General features: G+C 36.1%; 2 protein-coding genes and 2 long non-coding RNA genes across 4 annotated transcripts; all 4 read left to right on the forward strand.

Annotated features, from left to right (window-relative positions):
* The first annotated feature begins 2779 nt into the window (after positions 1-2779).
* LOC145323980 (uncharacterized) lies at positions 2780-7083 on the forward strand. Its single transcript, XM_080166607.1, has 2 exons — positions 2780-6905; positions 7052-7083. The coding sequence occupies exon 1, from the start codon at positions 2979-2981 to the stop codon at positions 5952-5954; it is 2976 nt and encodes a 991-aa protein (XP_080022733.1). The 5' UTR covers positions 2780-2978; the 3' UTR covers positions 5955-6905; positions 7052-7083.
* Positions 7084-8213: 1130 nt separating this feature from the next.
* LOC145323974 (uncharacterized) lies at positions 8214-10078 on the forward strand. The gene is made up of 4 exons (XR_013881154.1): positions 8214-8369; positions 9053-9127; positions 9523-9580; positions 9992-10078. It is a non-coding gene; the product is annotated as an uncharacterized LOC145323974 (long non-coding RNA).
* Positions 10079-10359: 281 nt separating this feature from the next.
* Positions 10360-11783, forward strand: LOC145323975 (uncharacterized). The gene is made up of 2 exons (XR_013881155.1): positions 10360-10460; positions 10661-11783. It is a non-coding gene; the product is annotated as an uncharacterized LOC145323975 (long non-coding RNA).
* Positions 11784-14022: 2239 nt separating this feature from the next.
* On the forward strand, positions 14023-23079 carry LOC145323976 (transmembrane protein 65). The gene is made up of 8 exons (XM_080166602.1): positions 14023-14064; positions 14426-14470; positions 14879-14966; positions 16382-16447; positions 17066-17134; positions 17741-17809; positions 20668-20812; positions 21387-23079. Exons 1-7 carry the CDS (start codon positions 14026-14028, stop codon positions 20796-20798), a joined length of 507 nt encoding a protein of 168 aa, XP_080022728.1. The 5' UTR covers positions 14023-14025; the 3' UTR covers positions 20799-20812; positions 21387-23079.
* Positions 23080-23663: the final 584 nt, after the last annotated feature.

A 23663-nucleotide genomic window follows, 5' to 3' on the forward strand; every position in this document is an offset into this window, starting at 1 on the left:
CCATGCTTGTGGAGCTTGATGACCTCTGCGAAAAGTTCGGCGATCTTAAAGCAACCGAAGTTAAGCAGTTAGGTCAATTCAATAAGCTCAATGCTCAATTTAAAGAGCTACTTGATAAGGCACAGCGCACCTTACATAAAGCCAAAACCTTGTGTGAGGACGCAATGCTTACGGACATGGAGCAAGATGCAACAGCACTAGATGCCCAGTCCACCACGCTTGAAACGGAAATATCCAGCGTGGAATCTTACGTTGAACGCTTGAGGGATCGTTTCGGAGTACCTATCTCAGGGCACTCCTTCAATCAGCGCTCTTCCAACATCCCTATCCCTCACTTCTCCGGGGCCAAGACAGATAAACTTGACCTCTTTACATTTCAAAAGAAGTTCCAGATTTATATCGACTCAATGCCGTCTATAGCAGAAGTCGAAGCATTGGAAAACCTGAAAGAAAACTGTCTCCAGGGCAATGCGCAGATGTTGTGCTCAGCCGAAAAATCTATTAAGGCTTGTATGAAGCAGCTGTCGTTCCACTACGGCAGCAAAACCAGCATCATAGCCAAACGTAAGGCTAAAATCATGGAACTGGGACCATGCCCTAAATACAACTGGGAACAGCAGATCACATGGATGGTAAAACTCCGTTCATTACTTGCTGATACCCAAGAATTTGCAAAAGAGAATGATGCAGAGCAAGCCTTGTACCACGGCAAAACGGACATCGCCAACTCTGTACTGAACCTTCTTAAAGGGGACTACTTTAAGGAGATGTCTAAAAAATTCCTGCTTAGCGCAGACGAAAATGGGGAGGAAGATGGCCAGTACTGCTATGAGCAACTTCTCCTCTTCTTGGATTGCGAACTACGTCAGCTCCAATACCAACTTAACCAGCATGAAGGAGCATCCCTCCATACTGGTACCGCATCCTCTGGTGGTAACAATACCAACTTGAGCAGCGGCAACTCCGGCAATAGACAGTCCAACCAGACTGGTAACAACCCTGGTCAGAAAAACTCGAACCGGAGTAAACCAGCCTCTCAAACTTACACGGCCTCCACTTTCTCGGCCTCAGAGGACCCAAAACAACGCCCTAAAGGCAGGGCCTCTGATAAGTCCGCTAAGACACCCATTCCACTTTTAACATACACAGGCGCTGCTTCTAAGCCTGTACCAACTGATTGCGCACTTTGTCAGAACAAACACACATATTTGTTCCAATGCCAGGTGTACATCAATACACCACATAAGGAGAAACGTCAACTCCATGGCAAGACAAAAGCCTGTCACAGGTGCCTCAGAATGGACGCCAGCGTCAATTTCGACAATATTGACGAATGGTGGAACAACCACAAAAATGACTGTCGCACCACCTTTTACTGTCAAGCTGACAATTGCCAGTACGCGCCTGCTCATCGCGTGCAAAAGCATATCCTCGCCTGCTCTATTCATGTCGAGCAGAATAAAAAGAGGTTAGACGATTTCCGCAAGTCATTGCCCAAGGATGTTCCTATAACATCTGGCAACCTTCTGTTCATGGATAATATTACCATGAATCTCCAAACCTCTGACACCACACCTGACGTTTCCGACCCCAACACCTTCCCTGATGTTGCTGCCCCAGGCATCTTCATGTGCCAAAACGTCCCTGATCTTTCCGGCAATCCACTGTTTGTCTTTTACGACAGCGGTTGTGGTACAGCTGCAGTTTCAGCTTCTGCAGCGGCTAGACTAAATGCCACAGAACACCGCCCTGGACCCACCCTCATGAATGTAGCAGGTGGTAAAGTCGTCCATCTTCCCTATGGCAGTGACAAGTTCACACTGCCATTAGTCGACAGTGCCATGTCCGCAACTATAATTGCTGCAAAAATGGACACACTGACGGCCCCATTTCCTCGTTGGGAACTCACAGAGCCTTATGGTGACCTCGCAAATCACTACAAAGGCCACGAGCTTCTCCCTACTGTACCAGATGTCATTGGCGGAGGCCAAGTCGACATAATCTTGGGGATCAAGTACAACTACTTGTTCCCAATGCATATCTGCTCACTGCCCTGTGGCTTATCCTTATACAGAAGCCCACTCAAGGGCATTGATGGCCACACAGGTGTACTCGGTGGTCCCCACAAGGCTTGGGCCAAAGCAGCCGAGACTGTAAACTTTGTTGGTGCTGCTCTCTTTTTCACCAACGAGTTGTCTGCTTACCGCTATACCACTGAAACACTTCTGAACAGTGGTAGGAATTGGTGCGCGGATTCCTTAACCGACACCTTTCCATACCTCCATCCAATCACTGTTGAGGAAAAAACAGAGGAGGACACTTCGCTGGATGTTCATACATACAGCTCCGATATTCAACACGTCAAACGACATGAACGGAAGTATCTTGAGAGTGAAGACATAGGCACTCAAGCACCTTACCGTTGCATAGCATGCCGTGGATGCAATGATTGCAAAAACGGAGACATTCTGGATGCAACTTCTCTCAGAGAAGAGGCCGAACAACTCCTAATAAAAAAGTCCGTCAAATTCCTACCTGACGAACGCCGGATCGTAGCATCTCTTCCCTTCATTGCTGATCCGGTCAAGGAGTTACAACCAAACAAAAATAGGGCCCTCAAAGTTCTGGAATCGCAGCTGCGAAAACTGCAGAAAGATCCAGAGGCCAAACTGCAAGTTATGGCATCACATGACAAGTTGGCACTAAACGGCTATTCATGTGACATTGATGACCTGTCCCCTGAGGAACGAGCCTTAGTAGACAATCTGCCAGTAGAATACTACCTCCCTTGGCGCTTCGTCACTAAAGAAAATTCTCTCTCCACTCCAGTTAGAGTTGTCTTTGATGCGTCTGCAACTACCTCCTCAGGTAAAAGTCTGAACGATGTCCTAGCAAAGGGCACAAACAGGCTCGAAAAAATCTTAGCTCTGGACATCAACTTCAGAGCAGGACCACATGCTTTCGCATGCGACATACGGATGGCGTACAACCAGATCAAGTTGGATCCATCTGATTTCCGCTGGCACAAGTACTTGTGGGTTGATAGCCTTACCCCTGGTGGCACTGTCAGAACGCGCATCATGCGTACCATCATTTATGGGGTCAAACCTTCTGGCAATCAAACTGCAGAAGGCCTTGAACAGGTAGCTCAGTATGTCATGGACAACCACCCTGAACATACCGCAGGTGCCCAGGTTCTCAGAACCAAAACTTATGTTGATGATACTTCTGATTCAACAGACTCCGCAACTGAACTAGACAAACTCATTGCGGGAGTCAAATTTACTCTTGACTTGGCAGGCATGAGCGTCAAAAGCTTTGTCAAATCTTCAGCTGTACCTGAAGACACCGTGTCCAACGACGGCACACATGTTAGCTACCTCGGCTATCGCTGGGCCCCACTAGCTGACACTCTCAGCTTGGATGTCAAACCCCTGTCGTTTGGCAAAACAAAACGAGGGAAAAGACCCCCGCCAGTAGAAGGCAGTCTTGAAGAGGCTCTTCTACTCAGTTTCACGAAAAGAACCATCCTGTCGCAAGTTGCCTCAAACTTCGACCTTCTCGGATTCTGCACCCCCGTGACTGCTAAATTCAAAGCAGACTATCACGATCTCCTCTCTTACGCTACTGGTTGGGACGATGGGCTCCCAACCAAACTGCTTCCAACATGGGTGACCAACATTGAAACGATGCAACAACTCGCGTCAGTTTCCTGTCCACGGTCGGTAATCCCGGCAAACTCCCAACCCAAAGTTGATCTGCTAGTATCCGTTGATGCTAGCCAAAACATGGCAATCGTGTGTGTGCATGTTAGGTCAACATCTCTCTCGGGGGAGGTCACTGTCCGATTGGCCGCTGCCAAGTCAAAGATCGTGACTGGCAGCACTATCCCTCGAGCAGAGCTAAGGGCAGCCGTTGTAGGCACCATTCTTGCAACAACCGTTGCCAAGAATCTCAAAGACAAGGTCGACAAAGTCACCTATTTCACAGACTCTACTGTTGTGATGTCATGGCTTCACCAAGACGCACGTCCTCTTTCTCTGGGCGTACGTAGCTGCGTCATCGAAATTCGACGGTTCTCATCCCCGGATCAATGGCGTCATGTTGAGTCAGAAAACAACATCGCGGATCTCGGCACCCGGTTCCTTGCCACTATTAAGGACATCGACGCCAAATCTGAATGGCAAAATGGCAAACCCTGGATGTATCTTGATTACCAGGACATGCCAGCCCAATCCTTCCAAGATCTTAAACTAACAATGGAAGCGAAACAGGCCGCTGCCCAAGAGGTCAAAATCCTCCATGGTGATACGAAATCACCCCAAGAAAGAACGGCAGAGATAACCAAGTTCTCGAGTTATCTCTACGACCCGTGTAAACGGTCATGGCCAAAATCTCTCCGGGTCATGGCCATCGTTCGAAAATTCTGCTTTTTCGACTTTAAATCATACCGTCTCAACAAGGCATCACTTCCACAACCCACTCCTCGGGTTGTCCAACTCTTGGACGAGGAAGTTCAGAAGGCGGAGAAATACTACTTTAGGCTCGCCACTAAAGAAGTGCTTAAATTCTCCAACTCTATGGCCCACGGCAACAATGTTGTCACTGACGACGGCATTATCAAATACAATGGTCGCATTGTCGAGGGCACCAGCATTGAAGACGTTGACAATATCATGCCTGATTTGTCTCCCCTCCACTTTGTTAGACCGATAGTTGATCGGTATAGCTTGATAGCATACTCCGTTATGCTATACGCCCACCAAGAGCTTGCACTACACAGGAATGTAAATGCAACACTCTTAGAATCTAGGCACATCGCCTATATCCTCCATGGCAGAGATCTCTCCAAAGAGATTAGAGCGGCTTGCCCACATTGTCGTAGGTTCAAGGCCAAGCTTCTAGAAGCTGAAATGGGACCAATCCACCAAAACAGATTGACCATTGCTCCCCCGTTCTACTACTGCCAACTTGACCTGATGGGTCCGTTCTTGGCTCACTGTGAACACAACCACAGGTCCACAGTCAAGGTTTGGGGTCTAGTCTGTAGAGACCCAGCCTCATCCGCAACAGCGTGTTATGTTATGACTAAGTATAACACAGACGCCTTTCTCCAAGCATTCCAACGATTCGTTCATCGTTATTGCTACCCTAAAAAGGTCTTCATCGACCCAGGAGCACAGCTCATAAAAGGCGTAGCAAAATCGGAGTTTTCCATGGCTGACATCACTAAAACGCTCAATGGAAAAAGTTGCAGCATAGAGTACGAGGTCGGTCCCACTGCTGCTCACAACTATCAAGGTTGTGTGGAACGCTCAATCAAAGAAATCAAAACCTTGTTCCATGCAACATTTAACGGTCTCAAACTGGATGTCATGTCATTTGAGACTGCCTTTTCATATATAGCAAATGAGATCAACAACATGCCGATCTGCATGGTATCCAGAACGGAGGATGTAGGTCACGCAGACCTTATCACGCCGAACCGTCTGATACACGGCAGAAATAACAGGCGTGCCCCCACTGGACCAATGAGGGTAGAACAACCCTCCCGCCTTTTGGAACAGATGGAACGCCTCTACCAATCATGGTGGCAGATCTGGCTATATGAACGCCTTCCAGATTACATCCCAAGACCAAAGAAATTTGGCAAAACAGGTCCACAACCAAAGGAGATGGATATCGTCGTTTTCCTCCGGTCCCCAGATGAGTTGATTGGCGATCAACTCTGGCGCCTTGGTCAGGTCCTACACCTCATCACTTCTGATGATGGTATTGTCCGTCAGGTAGTTATCCGTTGGCGGAAACACTGGAAGGAAGAATTTCATGAGACCAGAAGGAGTGTCCGGCACATCGCCATCCTGTTCTCCGAGGACGAGCTCGCACTAGTTGACCAAATCAGGTCCGCAGCCTCCAAGTGTGACGAGTCATACGCTTCAGAGCAAAAAACCTAATAAAACCGTTCCTGAAACGGGTTAACACAATGCGTCGCAAATGAGTTACACCCGTTAAACTTTGGCTGAATTTGCCATAGGCTGAATTTGCCGAAGATAATAATTAACCTCACGGACACGCATTACGATGTTTTGCGTTTCCAATTTCAAATCTGCAACTAATAAAGGCTGTAATTGCCGAAAAAATATAACTTAACCGACAAGCATTACGATGTTATGCATGTCCAAAATTCAACTCTGCTATTAATAAAGGCTGTAAGTGCCGAAGATAAAAAACCCTACCTCATTACACTACATAATCCTGCACATTGATTTTAATAATGTCATTATTAAATATTCAATTACTACAAAAGAAAAATCCTGCTTAAAGGTTCACACTCCCTTTAATAACTTTAATAATCTTATTATTAAATGTTATCTTACAACAAGTAGATGCTGCCTAATGTCTTTAATAATCTTATTATTAAATGATGGATTACCCCAAGAAGTTTACCACACTTATGAGGATTGATTCCAGCCGAAGAAAACCTGGATTAGTATTAATCATATATTGTAAATTTAAAATTGTTTACAAAATAGTTATTTATTTATTTATTTTAACCCATTGTAAACGATACGCCCCATAAAAAAAAAAAAAAAAAAAAAAAAAACACATTAAAGGCTATTGCTGCTGGGCGTATCGTTCTTCCTATCTTCTGTAAACTGCAGTGATCAACCCGCACCCCTATGTTCTTCTTTTTCTTGCCGGGAGTGTCATGTACACTAATGTATGTACACTTTCAGGCCACCAGTCCACTGGAGAAGAACAACGGGTTGCCTGCGGCTCACTGCGGCAGACATTCTAATTTCGCGGTTGCAAACAGCAAATTAAAGATTTTCATTTTTCAGACCGCTTAATTATAATGTCTGCCGGCTCTTTGGAAAACTAAGCTGTCCAGAATTAACATCCAGGTACAGCTTAGTTCTTCAAATTATTAACCTTTCCACCTTTCCCTATTAACAAATAATGTAATTGGGGGGAGGATAGGACAATAGCTTAGGCCGGGTGAAGTTTAGGTTTCCACCAAATTTCCCAAAATATAACTCTATTTGTTTAGGCCTAAACATCAACACTTCCACAAATTACAGACCATCCATAAATGCACCAAGGCCCACCTGGAGACCCCAACAGTCCCCCCCGTCTGGCCCCGCGCATCCTCTGGATACCTCTGGATTCTTGTGGTAATTTGATCCTTCCCTGCATTGCAGTCACAGGTAGAACATTTTGCTAAAGCTGCTCTATAACTACCCTGTCTGTAAGTCTTAAGCCTCAAGGGGGATATAGCATCCTTCCCGCACAGACATGTCACTAGTTTTTACAATTTTATAATTTTTGTGGCATTTCACAAAAAAATTATTCGCTTCAAAAATATTATTTGTGACATGTCACTAGTTTTACAATTTTAGAATTTTTTGTGACATTTCACAAAAAATGATTCCCTCCAAAAAAAATATTTGTGACATGTCATTAGTTTAATAAATTTAGAATTTTTGTGACATTTCACAAAAAAATTATCCATAGCAATTCACAAAAAAATAATTTCCTCCAAAAATATTATTTGTGACATTTCACAAAAAATGATTCCCTCATAAAAAGTTATGTGTGTCATGTCACTAGTTTTATAATTTTAGAATTTTTGTAACATTTCACAAAAAAAGTTATCCATACCAAATATTTCTAATATAAAAAAATATTATGCGGTAACCCTGAATTGATAATAAAATTGAGTGATTTTTAAATATTTATTTAATTTTTATCATCAAAGCTTTTTTTATGAATCAAAGCTTTGTATTAGAATTCATATAATCAGAAAAAAATAAACTTTGCGTCGAATTTAGTGGTTAACAATAAAGTTTTATTTAAATGAGGTGATTTAAATAATTGAAAATGCGGGAACTCTGTTGTAACATGTTCCGCGGCATTCTCTTGCGCACCCGGATTCAAATTTAAATGAAATTGCGAAATTAATTTGTGTAAAATTTTAAATCATGTTAATTTAACAATAAAAGTTATAAGTTTGTGGTATTTTTTAGTTATTTTTACATCTTTTACATAATAAATTTTATAAATATTGTTTTTTTCGTTAAAGTAAAGCAAAACAAGCTGCTTTTCTTTTAAAGTAAATATTTTTCTAAATTTAAGACTTTATAAATGAATAATTATTATCTTTTTAATAATTCAACCTATAATTAATTAATTGATCTGTAAATTTCAGAATCAAGAATGCAGGAGTTATATCAGAGTTTGAAGCTTATATATAAAATTGGGTTGTATGGCAGTTTTACAAAAGCTTTTTCAGTTTGATGACAGCAGTAGTCACTCCAGAGTTGAAGCGTTGAAACTGTGAATAAACAATCATTTGTATAAATAAATAGGCAAGTTATTTTTCTTAAAATTTTGTCAATAAATTACTTATCATGACATTTTGAATAAAAAGATTAAAGTAACTCCGTGGTCATTTAAAAGAAAAAAATTATGTTTTTGAAATTTATAGATCTTTCTTATGATTAAGGATGAGACTTTAGGTATCTTTCTCTTTTTAAATAAATAAAGTAATAATATAAAAATCTTCATAGTATAAAATTATAAATCTATAAAAAAATATGACTTCAACTTGCTTATGTATAAAAAAGTAACATTGTTTATATGTACTCTTTAAGTAAATATCTCACAGAGGAGAGGGATACATACTATCTGTACCCAAAGTTTTATAATAATGTTCGTTGGATCAAATACTTTGGGTTGGTACTAATATTGAATTTTATTGTTTGGTTTAAAACTAGTAGGTAGTATTTTGAAGTTTTTAAAAAATAATTATATTTTGTTCATGATTATTGGGGATGTAAAACAATTTATCTCCATTGTGTTATCCCTGTTAATAGTACAGTCCACCCACTGACAAAAGTCGTAAATTGTTTTTTTTCCAAAGTCTTATCCCCTAAAATCCCTGAAAATTTTTTGCTATTGAACTAACAGTTGTTTCATTCGCAGTACGATAGAGTAACTTAAAACCTAAAGATACGCACATACCAAAGTCAAATTCTTGTTTTATGTTAAGGTGGGCAACGAGAGTAAAAGTGAAATCGAAATTAACTGCTGTGGACTTTAGTGCTAGCTCAAGGAATGAAATAAGGTTTATGCTTAATTGATTTGACAACCTATTTAAAACCTAAATTATACATGTATTAAATGTATATCTAATAACTGATAGGTAGACGTTCCTATAAAAATAATTTAGAAAAACATCCTAGAAACTTTAAAAAGCATGATTTGCCTAGTCTCCTGAAAATAGTCGTAATCAGGGAGGGAGGGGACATTTGACTGTACATTGCACTAACTACCAAAGTTTTACAAACGCTTTCTAGTTTCTGATATTCGTTGGCTATAAAAAGTAGATACACTAATAGTGTCAAAATGTTCTTTAATTTTATTTATCAGGAGATGTATATCTATACATTTATCGTTTTTGTTGGCTTGTAACTTAAGATGCCAGATATTATGTAAACCTTATTTCTCTGTTGATTTTAGTTAAACAGATTTGGTGCTTAGTTTCACCATTGTCTTGCCTGTCCGTTCGCTCCTTAAGGTAAGATTCACATTCCCACATGAACAATCATTACACCCCAGAAAAAAGTCCTTGTGTAAAAGTTACAGGATGTCTGTCTGTGTGTCACACAATTGAGAATGGAGTATAGCCTATATAGATCTAATTTAGGATCATTGATAATCAATAATTTTTAAAAACAAAGCTTTTCTAGTATTAGGGCAGGTCCGTCCGTACTTCCGTCCTTCTGAAACTGTTTGCTCTTTTCTTGTAAATAAATTTCTTTTTAATACTGATGTTTATACAATTAGATAAAATTGATAATAGATACCTAATTTAGATAATCTACAAGTGGATTTCTTCTTCATAATACTTCTACGAGACGAACAGACAGATCCTTTTTATACAGTAGTTTCGTTTTAATAGTAAAGTTAATAATATACTTTCATTAAGGATGTCGTAACTGCTGGGGCAAACTTCCAGCATCTGAAGCTGGATGGTAACAGTCATTTATCAGCGCACAGGCTGCTTTGTATGCTAAGGAAAGAATTCATATCAAATTATTGTTTTTTAGTCTCAAAAGCAATTAAAATATAGAAAGGCAAATATAAAAAAAACCTATGATAGAAGACATATCCTATTGAAGTCTTCATCCCCCCCCCCGCCTTGTTTGAGTCTTGACTTATTCTAACTTAACTAAAAAAAGTTTCCTATGTTTTCTATGTTAGATACATGACAATATGTAATGTTGAATTAATACCTAGCATGTCGAACAAAGGAAATAACCTAAGAATGTTTATTTAATGAATTCATAAAAAAATAATAGGGATTTGAAACCTGTATAAAAGAATTAGATCCGATATTCCACATAATTTCAAAGAAAACTGAATCACCAAGGACTTTTTTCAATGCAAAAGAACAGGTATTCTATATATAAGATGTTTTAAAAAAATATGTACAAGGTTTACGACATACTGGCATTCAAATTATAGAGTAATTTTGCTTTAAAATTGACTAATATCATGTTTAATAATCATAAGAATAAACATAAATTCGTGTATTATGGTCATAATAATACTTGAATGTTAAGAGTAATCTTAATAATAAAGTTTTCTTTTTCAGGGACACTGTAGAAGAAAGTATGCCATTGATTTCGAAGCCTTATTGTAACTGACCTCCATCGTTAATTAATATATATCCTGCATTCCTTTTTTTTGGGAGAGTAATTTTTAGCATTAGAACTTTTTGTTTTGCAAGAGTTGAACTTATTAACATAAATAAATTGCAGTGGTTTTCACTATAATGCTTGGCGACAAACCAACCACAAATTAAAACAACAAAAGTATTGAGGGGGGGGGGGGGGGGGCTTTAATCCTTAATTAACTTAACATAAATTCACTTAAAATAAGTATCAAAATAGTTTGTTTGGTCGGCAAGCATTAGACGGGAATAGTTATTTCTCGTATCGTATTATAAACGGCTTTCCGCGGATATAGAATGTACAATTATAAGATTAAAACTAGTACAACTATGATTGTACATTTCTATATTGTAGAAAGCTGGATATAATACGATGCTAGACAAAGTTTTTTCGTATGGATGAGAACCGGTTCCTATCCACCGGATTCGAATAAATACGAGAAAACTTCTTTCTATAGTATCAAACTTTAAATATGTTTTCTCGTATTCATTTGAATCCGGTGGATAGGAACCGGTTCTCATGAATATGAAAAAACTATGTCTAGCATCGTATTATATCCAGTTTTCTACGAATATAGAAATGTACAATCATAAGATTAAAACTAGTTTTTTTAGCCCCGTGGTGCCGAAGGCACCGGCTGAAAAACTAGTTTTAATCTTATAATTGTACATTCTATATCCGCGGAAAGCCGTTTATAATACGATACGAGAAATAACTATTCTCGTATTCATTCGAATCCGGTGGATAGGAACCGGTTCTCATCCATACCAAAAACTATGTCTAGCATCGAATTATATCCAGCTTTCTACGAATATAAAAATGTACAATCATGAGATTAAAACAGTTTTTTTAGCCTGTGCCTTCGGTACCTCGGGGCTAAAAAAACTGGTTTTAATCTTATAATTGTATATTCTATATGCGCGGAAAGCTGTTTATAATATGATGCGAGAAAAAACTATTATCAAATACTGTGATTATTAAGTTTTGTCAAATGGTGTGATTATTAACAAGTTAATATTTATAAATAAACCTATTTTTTTATTACCTTTTTATTTCTGTAGTACCATTGTGACATGTCACTTGTGACGTGTCACTTATAATTCATGTTAATAAAAAATTGTGACAAGTCACACACATACTTGGTGACAAGTCACACAATACTTTGTGACAAGTCACATATTCGGAGACATTCATACATTCAATGTGACAAGTCACAAACATTCTTTGTGACAAGTCACACAATACTTTGTGACAAGTCACACAATTCTTTGTACATTCATACATTCAATGTGACAAGTCACACACATTCTTTGTGACAAGTCACACAATTCTTTGTGACATTTCACTCAAAAATCTTGTGACATGTCACATTTTTGATGACAAACTCACTATATAAAGTGTGTGACCGGTCACAAGTTTAGGCGTGTGACATTGTGACATGTCACAAACGTTAACATCGGAAAAAGTTGTGACATTTTTCAAAAACATGTTACTGGGCTAGTTGCTTCGATTCCTCTCTTTTATTTTTTTCTCTATGAACAGAACGTAAAAAAACAATTAATTTGAAACAAAACCAGTTCAAAATTACAATTTAAAGGAATATAGTTAGTAATTATAACCATTATTTTTTTAAATAGAAAAATTATACTAAATAATTTATAAAGGAAAAAATATTTAGAGAAATAACATCTAAAAGTCCGTCTGCTATTTTTATTGTTTTCATTTGACCTTCTCTATTATTTACTTTTTCTCTCTCTCTTAAACTCTCTTTTTTCTCTCTCTTGGAGTCTCGTGCCTCTGATTCTTTCTCCCTCTCTCTCTCTCTCTCTCCCTCTTTCTAAGCCCAAATATGACTTAGTTCTGTTAAAAACACTGCACTTGAGAACACTTTTTCACAAAAAAAACCACTTAAATGTAAATGAAAAATTCACAGTTTCATTAAAAAACCCAAAACTGTTAATTAATTAAGCACCCAAAAAAAGAAATGTTTAGTAAAAATAAACACTCTTACTAAGCTTTGTGATAAAAAGCACAAAAAAACACTTGAAACACACAAATTTAATAATTTATTTATTTTTACAAATAACTTAACTATAATAAATAACATGTGCTCAATATTACCAATTTCTTTGCTTCCAAAATGTGTTCCGCTAAATCCTGTTTTGATACCCAAATGTGTAAAAGCTCATTCAAATGGAAACTTTATATCTCTTACAAGGTTTGATTTTGTTATTTTATAAAGCGCAGCTACTTTGTAATATGACCTGTTTGCTATTAAATTTCCTGTTAATATGGACGGACATACCTTAACCTAATCCCCCACTTTCTATTTTAGTTTGTAAATAAAAAATTTCTGTGGAGTAAATTTTTAGGGTCGTTTTTTCCCAGGATGGTTGAGATACTTTCCTTCAAAATAGTTAATAACTTTTCCCTTGACCTAGAGAAGCTTGTCTGTAAAGGAGAATTACATTAGTCAAGCGATTTTACTAAGTACGTAAATCTTAGGCTATAGAGAGTAAGCTAAGCATCCTGTTACTTTTATATTAGGATTATAGTTGCTTCACCCCTATCATTTGGAGGAGGGGGTGTTAGGTTAGGAAAAGCCTAAAACCACCTCAAGACAGTATACAAAGCTACAGACAATTTCCGAGATCTCTAGCTTCAAACACAATAAACTTCGTTCTTCATTGTATTATAGATGATGTTTTCCTTTGGTCCTAATTTATAAGCTTCACTTTTATTGAGTGTTAAAATAATTATCATTCTTTTTAGGAGAATAAACTACAAAGTGCCGACTTCAGAATCAGGGAAGACCCCCCTGGGTCCAGCAGTTAAACTGGACAAAGTACAAGCATCGCATCTTGTTAACAGGGATATAATGTGTTACAACATCTTTCACATTTTAAACAAGAATAATTTTTCCATAAATAGCCATGGAGGGGCGGGGGGGGGGGATGTAACATTAGGCTGTTTATTACACTGGTCCCTTAACTTTTCTTATTCGTTGATTTTTAAACTTTAAGACTTTTATTCTATTTTGATCGGTTGGTTCATTAAGTTGATTGTCCAATCATTTTACCACTAATAGTAAACTACAGAAGGGTAACTACTCCCCAAATAAAATAGCTCAAAACTTCCGCAATAGTAATATTCCCTGAAGGGTAAAACCCCAATCGGTTGAGTGGGTACCGAGATCTTAAGCTTCAAATAGACATAGTTTTACTTTGTATTATAGATATGTTAATTTAAACCTTAATTTTGTTAACACATTTTATTGATTAACAGTATGAGTCTTGAGGAAAGAACTATGCTGCTTAATGAACTTAGGAAAATTACAATTTTAATAATAATATGAAAGCCTTACCGATATGGTTCATCTTAACAATGTTGCTTCTCGTAGGTCTTTGGAAGGTTTGTAACCATTTGGTGGAGGGTACCACTACACTCCCAAGAGAAATTAATTTTAATTTTAAAAAATGGGAGGGGGTTGTCAGTACTTCCCACTCCCACCTCAAGTGCCTGAAGGGGCTTAACCGTTAGTCCTAGTTTCAAATAAAGCATCAATTTTCATAATCATAAAACAGAGAAGTAGGTTGGGTTTAACTCCACCCATAAATGCGTCTAGTCACTAGAAGGTGACTACGAAACCCACTAATGAATTAGATTGTAATTATCCACCGACGTACAGAAAAGTTGCAACTATTGACTGTGATCCGACAAGACGGCCTTCCAGGAAAAGACACATCTTTAAAAATAATTCAATTTGTGCATTTTTGACCTTATACAAGTGTTTGACAATCATCAAATTATGGTCATAGAACAAACGCAAGAGTGACAAACGTCAGAACATAGTGGACACTTAACTTATCCTATTTTAAACCATCTTATATGTTTTTAAATTGCCTATTCTATGTTTAATTGCTGTTTATTACACTAGTCCACAAAGTTTTAAAATAACGTTTTCTTATTCCTTGCATAAAAAACTTTGGAGACTTATTGAATTTTTATTAATTGGTTCAGTAAGTTGAGTGTCCAAAAATTTCAACCACTAATTATAATCTACAGTAGGGGGATTTGTGTATCATCATTTATTAAATGATTGGTTGGTACAAAATTTAACCATGTGTGTTGATATATGAAGACGAGAACTGTTACAGTTAGCCTATCATCACTCTTTGCCTTTCATTGGTTTTGGATTCCTTGACAACTTTGTTATGATTTTAGCAGGTACCCAAAGTTTTATTATGATATGGGTACCCAAAGTTAGCCTATCATCACTCTTTGCCTTTCATTGGTTTTGGTTTCCTTGACAACTTTGTTATGATTATAGCGGTATCCAAAGTTTTATAATAACATTTTATTCCTAGTTTTCTTTAAAACTTTGGAGGACTTTTATTGAATTTTGATTTTTTTTCTTCACTAAGTTGAGTGGTCACATGTTTCAACCACTATACGTAAAATAGAGAGGGGATAATTTGTATATCATCATTGGGGATCTACATCAATTTGTCAGCAATTTTCTTATCCCTTTCGATCCCTGAGAATAAATATACGATCACAAAAATATCCATAACTGGCAAAAACACAAATGTCAAATATTTATTTAATTATAGAATAGTTATTTCTCGCATCGTATTATAAACAGCTTTCCACAGATATAAAAATATACAGGGTGTTTCAAGAGAAATGCGTTTTTTAAAAACTTAATTAGGCACAGAAAATGAAACAATTATATAAAACACTTTATATATTTGGAAAACCTATTCTGGGACATTTATGTTTCAAATATTTAAAAATGTTTTTTTCGACAAATTATGCCTTAAAAACCGGTTTTTCCAAAGGCCTTATTTTTGAAGATTTACAGAATTAAAGGTTGTGGAAAAAATGCGCCCTTTTTTAAAATTTAAATTGCACGGCTTGTATTAATAGTAGAAAAACGTTATGCATACCATTAGAATCGTCATAAACTCTAGTTTTGGATCTATAAGAACCATTCCTGTGTTACGTATAGTTTAGGAGCTACGTGGTAGAATGTTCCAACTTACTTAAAACTTTTCAACCTTTCTCACATTTTTCAATTAAAAACTACAAATAGCGCAAAAATGGCACTTACATTTCCTAAAACTAGAGTTTATGACGATTCTAACGGTATGCATAACGTTTTTCTACTATTAATACAAGCCGCGCAATTTGAATTTTGAAAATGTGCACATTTTTTCCAAAAGATTAAATTCGTAAATCTTCTAAATAAGGCCTCTGGAAAAACCGGTTTTTAAGGCATAATTTGTCGAAAAAATCATTTTTAAATATTTGAAACATAAATGTCCCAGAATAAGTTTTCCAAATATATAAAGCATTTTATTTAATTGTTTCATTTTCTATGCCTAATTAAGTTTTAAAAAAACGCATTTCTCTTGAAACACCCTGTACAATTATAAGATTAAAACCAGTTATTAGCCATGAGGTGCTGAAGGCATGGGCTAACAAAACTGGTTTTAATTATATGATTGTACATTTTTATTTTCATAGAAAATTAGATTTAATGCGATACGATACATAATTTTTCAGTGTGAGAACCGGTTCTAATCCACCAGATATTAACCGGTTTCGAAGCGATGCTGGAAAATAATATTATTTTTCAGGCGAATATATTGACCTGACCCTTGGAGCTAAACTTGGAATAAGTACAATGGCAGCTGCTGCCTTAGGTATATATCCAAATTAGCCATGTTAGAATCGTCATATCGATTTCAAACTTGGAATGATGATTGCTGTAACAGTTTATTTTAGTAAGCGGAGGTAACTCTATAATCTTAACCAAAAAGTTATTTAAAATATGTCATATGATTTGATTTTCTTATTCATATTTTTTTTTTCAATGATTCCTAGAAGAACAAGGTATAATGTTTAAGCGAAGCATCTCTATAATTTAGTCCCAAAAATGACTTAAAATAAAATCAAGTATTTAAGCAATTTTGCAACAAATTACATAATTTTTTTCATTTCTTGGTATTTCAATTAAAAATAGATTTAAAAACCTTAAAATATACAGATTTTTGTAGACCGAATTCATATTCTGCGTATTCAGTCTTCAAGAGATAACGTTCGTTTGTCCAACAGTCTGATTTATATCTTTGTTTTTGTGGAGGTTTTCATCCTTGTTTCTATTTGTTTATCTCTTTTTACATAGCATTTTTCTAACTATCTTTCTCTTTATAGAAGGCAATTTTTAATTTCTGAGGTATATTTTTTTTTATGTCTCTTTGAAAAAAATGGCATCTAGTTTGCACTTCTTTTAACATAATATATCTTTTTTATTTATCTAGGAAACACAATATCTGATATGATGGGAATAGGATCTGCTTGGTATGTTGAAACTTTAGCTGTCAGACTAGGTAATTATGTTAGAATCATCCTATTATGTTCAAACTTAATAGGATCTGCTTGGTATGTAGAAACTTTAGCTGTAAGACTAGGTAATTATGTTAGAATCATCCTATTATGTTTAAACTTAATAGGATCTGCTTGGTATGTTGAAACTTTAGCTGTCAGACTAGGTAATTATGCTTTCTTCTTTTCAGGAAAGTTTAAGGCCCTGTATAGATGTGTAGGGTAACAAGAAACAGTCTTCAAAAAAAATTATTTTTTTTCCATTCTTATTGTATAACTGTACCCTATTAAAGTCTTTATCGTATTCTTTCGAATCCGGTGGATAGGAACCGGTTCTCATCCATACGAAAAAAACTATGTCTAGCATCGTATTATATCCAGCTTTCTACGAATATAAAAATGTACAATCATATGATTAAAACCAGTTTTTTAGCCCGTGCCTTCGGCACCTCAGGGCTAAAAAAACTGGTTTTAATCTTATAATTGTACATTCTATATCCGCGGAAAGCCGTTTATAATACGATGCGAGAAATAACTATTATCTCATCCATTCTTTTCTTGTTATTGCTGCGCTACTTATGGATATAATTGTCTTACCGTCACAATTTTAGGAGCCGAGTGTCCGCCATTGTCCAAACTACAGATGGATATGTTTGGGAGCAGGATTGCTACAAATTTAGGTATGTAAGCCCTTTCCTTAAATAAGTAACAGGATGTCTGTCTGTGTTTAGTGAAGATTCTCACAAACCGCCGAACTGATATGTTTCTCCTTTTAAAGTGAAACTTGTTATTGGGCAAGTGAAGGTTTACAAAACTTCGGGGGGTAGGGGGATACTTTAGCTCCACCTTCCAAAAAGAAATCACCTTTAGAACCCCCCCCCCCCAAAAAAAAAACTTGTTAATATTATTTTATGAAGTAGCGATGTTTTTTGTTTGTATATTAAAGATCTCGCTAACCAATAAACCGATAGAATTCTTTACATTAGTGATGCTTCAAAAAGGCCCTGAGATGGTATTATGCTATTTATTTTAAATTTAAGGTTAGGTCAACCCTATTCTCTGGAATAGATGAGACTAACAGACACACAATCGATCATTCTATCACTTTTGTATAAATGGATGTAATCATATGTTGTAATAGGGAGGGGACATTGGACTGTTTATTAAATTAGTCCCCAAAGTTTTATAATATTTTTTTTTATTCGTCGGTTACACAACTTTGGAGACTTTTATTGAATTTGGTTTGGTTTGTTTATTAAGTTTAGTGTCTAAACGTTTCAACCAAAAATTTTATAATCTTCAGAAAGGGTAATTCTGTGTATCATGATTGGGGATGGGATGTACATCAATTTATCGGCCATTGTCTTATCCCTTTAGATCCCTATGTTGTAATTATTATCTATCATTATTCATCTATACATGATGTAATTTATTGATCAATAGATACATTACCCTTGACGGGAAATCTTATACAAAAAGAAAAATTAAAATAAATTTCTAACAGTCAAAGCTTCAGAGAGAGAAGGGATATTGGCCTGTTTATTACACTAGTCCCCATAGTTTCATATCAACGTTTTCTTATTTGTTGGCTTAAAAACTTTGGGGACTTTAGTGAATTTTGATTGGTTGGTTAATTAAGCTGAGTGTTCAAACGTTTTAACCACTAATTTTAAGGGGCAATTTTGTGTATCATAATTTGGGATGTAGTTTTATTTTATCGGCTATTGTCTTGTCCCTATAGATCCCTGCAAAGTTTGCATTATTGATATATGATTCTAGCAACATAAACGTTAAAAAAAGGGGGTACGAGCTATATGTAACTCTGCCCACGGGCTGGAGACCCTGTGCTGACATTCAATTGGGTCTTTAAATATCAGCCAATAGCGTCAAAAATATCAACACAGCCAAGTCGCTAACAAAAAAGCAGAAAGCAATTAGCTGATGGACGAAAAAGGTCCTCACCACTTGAGCCAGGTGGTTGTTTGAGTTTTACTTTTATACTTTTTCCTACACTGTGTTTCTGTTGGTTCATTAAAGTAGTTGGTGATCTACGCTTTTTATATTTATTATTTATTGATTAGGTTACCCTTCATTCCCGCGTAAATATAAACAACACAAATTAATACTACCGCAATTAACTTTTTGTTAATTTGATTTCTTGGCTTATCCTATTATATAAAGTAGTAAGGTTTTTTTTGTCTTGAATCTTATGATTTCAATGATTAGTAAACAGATTGGCTTCTCTATTTTAGTTAAGCTCTCTTATTTTCATATTTAAGTCTCATATTTAAGCGTTTAAAGATGATTTTTATTATTGTCTATTTGGAATTATCTTATCATATACATATTTATTCTATTCTAACTTTAGCTAACTTATTATTCTGGTTTTTATGCGTAATCGAATGTACACCTTATAATTATGCTCTTATAGTTAGGTGGTTGAAAATATTTATTTTATTAAATTGCAAAGATTAAGAGTCAGTGCAATCGAAAAAATATTAGTCCCCCCCCCCCCCCAATTCTTGAGGGTCATTTTTTTTTCTTTCGTAGATTGTAAAAATTTAACATAGTGGAAATGTAACTTTGTACAACTAAATCCTGAAATTAGTTTAAAACCTTCTGAGAACCTATGAGAACCATATCGGTTTGGCAGTTAACGAGATCCTACGGTACAAAAAAGACACACACAGATCCTATTACTTTATTATATCGAAATAGTTTGTTCATCCCAACTTTCTTCTTATTGCTATAACTAGATAATTTGTATACATGTAATATGCATAGAAAAGAACCACATCATCAGTGATATGTAAATTGAAGATGAATTAATCTTCTATCAATAAAATCTTATATCGGTTGCTAGGCATGTTTCCCTTACTATTCAACCCCCCCCCTGGGCCCCCACCCCCAAGAAAATAGCCTAAAACCACCGCAGGACTCGTATGTATATTTCCTGAAGAGTAGAACCCAATCGGTCCAGTGATTCTCATGAAAATCAACAAAATATACCCTAAGAATAATCATTAAATCTTATTTTTAGATCGATGTTTGGGCGTTATGTTGGGCTGTTTGCTGGGTATGTCCCCCCCCCCCCCCATGAAAATAACTTAAAAAGTTAAAACCACCACAGGACCCGTAGGTATATTCCCTGAAGAGTAGAACCCAATCGTTTTAGCGGTTCTCATGAAAATCAACAAAATATACCCTAAGAATAATCTTTAAATCTTATTTTCAGGAAGGTGTTTGGGCGTTATGGTGGGGTGTTTGCTGGGTATGTTCCATCCCGCCCCCCCCCCCCCCCAGAAAATAACTTAGAACCACCGCAGGACCAGTATGCATAGTCCCTGAAGAGTAGAACCCATCGGATCCAATTAAAATCCACAAAATGTACAATAACCTAACAATAATCATATTTTTAAGGACACTGTTTGGGTGATATGTCGGGTTGTTTGCTGGATATGTTTCCCCTTCTATTTATCGCACCCCCATTGAAAATGAACAAAATATACCCTAACCTAACAATAATCTTATTTTTAAGGACGATGTTTGGGCGTTATGTTGGGGTGTCTACTGGGCATGTTTCCCCTAATATTTATCAGTACAAATGAAACAGAGGATACCAAGGACAACAAGCTTCCAAAGGCAGAAATTGAGAAAGATGCTGGGTAATAATTTTGGAAAATTTAGGAATGTACTTTTAAAACTAAATGTAGAGATCATGTAATCCAAGTTTCTAGAACACAGGGATCTAAAGGGATCAGACAATGGAAGAGAAATTGATTTACAAACATCCCCAATGATGATACATCCCTTCTGTAGATTACAAAGAGGGGTTGAAGAGCTTGAGAACTCAACTTAATGAACCAACCAATCAAAATTAAATAAAAGTCACTAAAAGTTATTTTCACTAGTGGCTGCGCCCTAGCATTTGGAAAATGTATCTATAGCCACTTAGAGACATTTAAAAGCGTCCCTGAAAACTACAAACCTTTCGAACAAGCAATTTTCCACAATGTGTTATAATACCGTTTTCTTCTTCGTTGGCTTAACAACTTTGGGGACTTATATTGAATATTGATTATTTGGTTCTTTAAGATAAGCATCCAAACGTTTCAACCACTAATTGTAATCTGCAGAAGGAGTATTTTGGAATATTTTGATTGGGGATGTACATCAACTTATCGGCCGTTGTCTTATCCCTGAAAGCTAATAAAGTTGTGCCATAAAAAAACTTAAAATTTTTAAGTGCATAAAAAATTAGGCTGTTTGAAAAGGAAAAGAAGCTCAAATGATAAATAGAATAATAGGACTTGTCATTAACTAAAGGAGGAGAGTTTAGTGTAATTTAAATGAAATTTAAAATTTTGGATATTTATTCAACTAGTTTTAATTTTTTCCCAGTATGGCTTCGAAACCGATTCATATCCGTAGGATTTGAACCAATTCTCAGCCATACTGCAAAATCATGAATAGCATCGTATTACAACAGACAATGTTCCCCGAATATTAAAATATAAATCATAAGATTAATGTTAGTTTTGTTAGCCCGGACCATCGGACTTTCCTTTTAATATCTGTGGAAAGCTGTCAATACGATGCGATAGTATGGCTTTTCAGCCAATAACTTATGATTAAATATACCTAACAAAAATTGCTTTTAAATTGTTAAACTCTTCAACTTATGCTAATAAAAAAAGTTCTGTTTAGAACCTCAATTAGATTTTTTGCAGGGTGGCCCCGTGAAAAAAATATCCTTTTCATAGAGTGTTCCATTAAATATAGAAAACACGTATATGTTAAGTTGTATTTTGTGTTCCTTAGTATCTAAGGAACGGACATATTCTTTGGGGTTCCTTTTTATCTTAAAAATAAAGAATATTTTAATAAGGCTCCCAAATATTTATTTCCACAGCATTAAAGTTGTGAATAAAACATATAAATTTTGTTATTTTAATTTTTTGGGGACACCCTGTATCTTTAAAATAACTATATTTTATTTAGTATAAACTTTTTTGAGGCCATCCTGTTGATTAGATGCTTTCCTAGTAATATTGTTGTGATCCTTGGAGTTGTACCATGCAATCATAGACGTCCAAGGGTGGGGGTAAGGTGGTGTTTTTTTCCTTCTCAAACTTTGAAACCCCTTATTTTACAGCCCCCCCCTCAAAATTTTTAAAATACATTAGATTTCCCCCCTAAAACGTAAAAAAACTAATTTTACCCCCCTCAAAGTTTTAAATACATTCGATTACCCCCCTAAAACCATTGAAACCCGTAATTTACCCCCTGAAAATAAAATAAAAGCTTGGACGTCTGTAATTTTATGGTTCTGTCACACCTTATATTCACTGTGCTTGAATCCAAAAAAGTTAAACATTTGCGCAGGGTTCCTAGGGGATAGGACACTGGATGTGAAGCAAACAAATAATAAACACAGGGAGGGAGGAGACATTGGGCTGTTTATTACGCCAGTCCCTAAAGTTTTATAATAAGGTTTCTTAATCATTGGCTTATCAACTTTGGGGACTTTGATGAATTTTGATTGTTTTTTTCATTAAGTGTCCAAACATCTAAACAACTAATTGTAATCTACACAAGGGTAATTTTGTGTGGGGATGTCATCAATTCATCGGACATTGTCTTATCCTTTTAGATCCATGAATAAACATGAATAGCAACCCAGTATTAAATTAAGCATTTAACTTTTATCTTACTATCAACTTTTTATGTATTCTAACACAGTGTTACTTGTAGGCTCTTATGAGCCCAAAGTCGTAGTAACTATGTAATGTAAGTCTTCATTTTCAATCGCAACCTTAGGATCTAAAGGGATAAGACAATGGCCGATAAATTGTCTTATCCCTTTAGATCCCTAATTAATAAAAAAAATTTGGCGAAGCGATTGAACTACGTTGTAAACTTGTTTTTATTAATGTACAAATGTAAATTATATATTAGGGTGGGTTCATATCGGAATTAGACAAAGCGGGGATATGCAACAGATAAAATTAACCTTAAAAACATTTCTGACCGAAAAAGAATTTAAAAAAATTGAGTTTTAGAACACGACCACTTAAAAATATAATTCATTACTTATTAGTATGCAAAGACGACATTCAAAAAAAATTTTGAATCAGAACTATGGCTTCATGGTGCTCCCTGGAAAGGCCTTGAGGAGCTGAATCAGGAACTTTTGTCTGTTTCAAAATATCTCGTTCCTAACCTTAGAAATCACTAAAAAAACAAAAATTTTTAAGATTTATTGAGAATTGTCCAATTTGTAGAGGTTTTTTAGATTTTCTCAGGCTAGGAACGAGATTTTTTGAAACGGACAAAAGTTCCTGACTCAGCTACTCAAGGCATTTCCAGGGAGCACCATGAAGTCATAGTTCTGATTTAATAAATTTTTGACTCCCATTTACAAATAGCTATACAATTGAATGTCTGGTCGTCAGCAGTTTTAAGACTTAGGATAAATTTTAAATCATCCAGAGGTGTATTATATCTATATAAATTGAGTGCAGATCCCCGCTT

Source organism: Acartia tonsa, chromosome 7 (assembly GCF_053477335.1).
Source record: "Acartia tonsa isolate MP-2025a chromosome 7, ASM5347733v1, whole genome shotgun sequence".
Classification (NCBI taxonomy): domain Eukaryota; kingdom Metazoa; phylum Arthropoda; class Copepoda; order Calanoida; family Acartiidae; genus Acartia; species Acartia tonsa.

What these genes read in the sequence shown, in the direction of transcription:
- LOC145323980 (XM_080166607.1), top strand. Translation starts at nt 2,979, where the DNA reads ATGGCGTACAACCAGATCAAGTTGGATCCATCTGATTTCCGCTGGCAC.
- LOC145323976 (XM_080166602.1), top strand. Translation starts at nt 14,026, where the DNA reads ATGAGTCTTGAGGAAAGAACTATGCTGCTTAATGAACTT. An exon ending in ATCCGACAAGACGGCCTTCC is followed by an intron (nt 14,471 to 14,878) that starts AGGAAAAGACAC and finishes GTTGATATATGA; the next exon opens with AGACGAGAACTGTTACAGTT. An exon ending in CTTTGTTATGATTTTAGCAG is followed by an intron (nt 14,967 to 16,381) that starts GTACCCAAAGTT and finishes ATTATTTTTCAG; the next exon opens with GCGAATATATTGACCTGACC.